Genomic DNA, 1,438 nt, shown 5'->3' on the forward strand with positions numbered 1-1,438 from the left:
CCCCTCTGCCCCCTACACTGACCAATCCCCATCCCTTGCACGCTGCCCAATCTTCATTCTCCAGTTGCCCCCACACCGACCAATCCCCATTCCCCGCCATCCCCCCTCCGACCAACTCCCTTCGTCCCACCTGGCCATGGATCGTGTGCGTGTGCCGACATGAGGGGAGGGGGGACCGGCCTGTTGGTTTCTTGGGGTGTGGGTTGGGGGTGGTGGGAGATCCTGTCTGTGTGTGCAGTGTGGGAGCGGTGAATGGCCTCAGGGTGTCCGACCAACATGTCCGTTTTCCCTCTTTGCCAGCCCCAGGTGGAGGATCAGCGATCTGGTGGGGTGGTAGTCTGGAACAGCCCCATCCGTCGAGAGGTTTTCGGAGGGAGTCACTGAGATGCACGCGGGCTGAAAAGGGGCCGGAAGAGGCGCCATGCCACGCTTACGCTGAAGGTTCTACACTTGTGCCCAGAGTCACTACGTAGAAGATCCTCTCTCGCACGCACACGCACGCACGCACGGTGGCCGAGGCTCGAAGGTTCGGCCGGACGGTGGAGTTGACCGAAACCGCGACGGCACTCTATCGTGGGAGAGCCGGGGAGCGGGGCATTCGCTACGGCGCTCTCACGTTGGTGATGCATCGCAGGACCAAAGGATGAAAGGGTGCGCGCCTTGTTTAGCCAAAAGGTGGGAGCCGACGGAGGCTCCTTCGCTTTCCGATCTCTGAGTCAGCCTGCACCCTCTGTCCCCGCGGTTTCCTCCCTTTTTCTCTCTCTCTCTCTTTTACGCTGTCTCTATCGCGTGGTGCCATGTGCTAAGGTGACGTTCTTTGGATCGTGGAATCCCCACATCGTGGAAAGAGGCTGTTTGGCCCATCTCTCCTGGGAACGTCCCACCCAGATCCCGCCCTATCGTGGGGGTCTCATAGCATGCAAACAGGCCCTTCGGCCCAACTCGTCCATGCTGACCAGGTTTCCTCAGTTGGACTAGTCCCGCTCACCTGCATTTGTCCCATATCCCTCTAAACCTTACTCATCCATGTACCTATCCAAATGTTGTAATTATACCCACCTCAGGGGCAAGGATAAGGTGAATAGACAAAGTCTTTTCCCTGGGATGTGGGAGTCCAAAACTAGAGGGGTATAGGTTTAAAGTGAGAGGGGAAAAATTTAAAAGGGACCTGAGGGGCAACTTGTTCACACACAGGGTGGTTCGCGTGTGGAACGAGCTGCCAGAGGAAGTGGTGGAGGCTGGTACAATTATAACATTTAAAAGGCATCTGGATGGGGACATGAATAGGAAGGTTTTAGAGTGATATGGGCCAAATGCTGGCAAATGGAACTAGATTAATTTAGGATATCAGGTCGGCACGGATGAATGGACCAAAGGCCTGTTCCCGTGCTGTATGACTGTATGACTCTTTTGCTGTATTGTTCTATGCTGATGGGGT

General features: G+C 55.8%; 1 protein-coding gene across 1 annotated transcript in view; it reads left to right on the forward strand.

Moving 5' to 3' along the window:
- Nucleotides 1–303: 303 nt before the first annotated feature.
- Nucleotides 304–1,438, forward strand: part of LOC125482514 (upstream stimulatory factor 1-like) — a gene marked incomplete at its 3' end in the record, with an annotated part of 6,334 nt that continues 5,199 nt past the window's right edge. Inside the window, exon 1 of the mRNA XM_048594602.1 lies at nt 304–651. Coding sequence (XP_048450559.1) covers nt 644–651 — 8 coding nt within the window. The remainder of the gene's footprint in view (nt 652–1,438) is intronic.

This window comes from Rhincodon typus, unplaced genomic scaffold, assembly GCF_021869965.1.
Source record: "Rhincodon typus isolate 14 unplaced genomic scaffold, sRhiTyp1.1 hic_rhity00011570, whole genome shotgun sequence".
Taxonomy (NCBI): Eukaryota; Metazoa; Chordata; class Chondrichthyes; order Orectolobiformes; family Rhincodontidae; genus Rhincodon; species Rhincodon typus.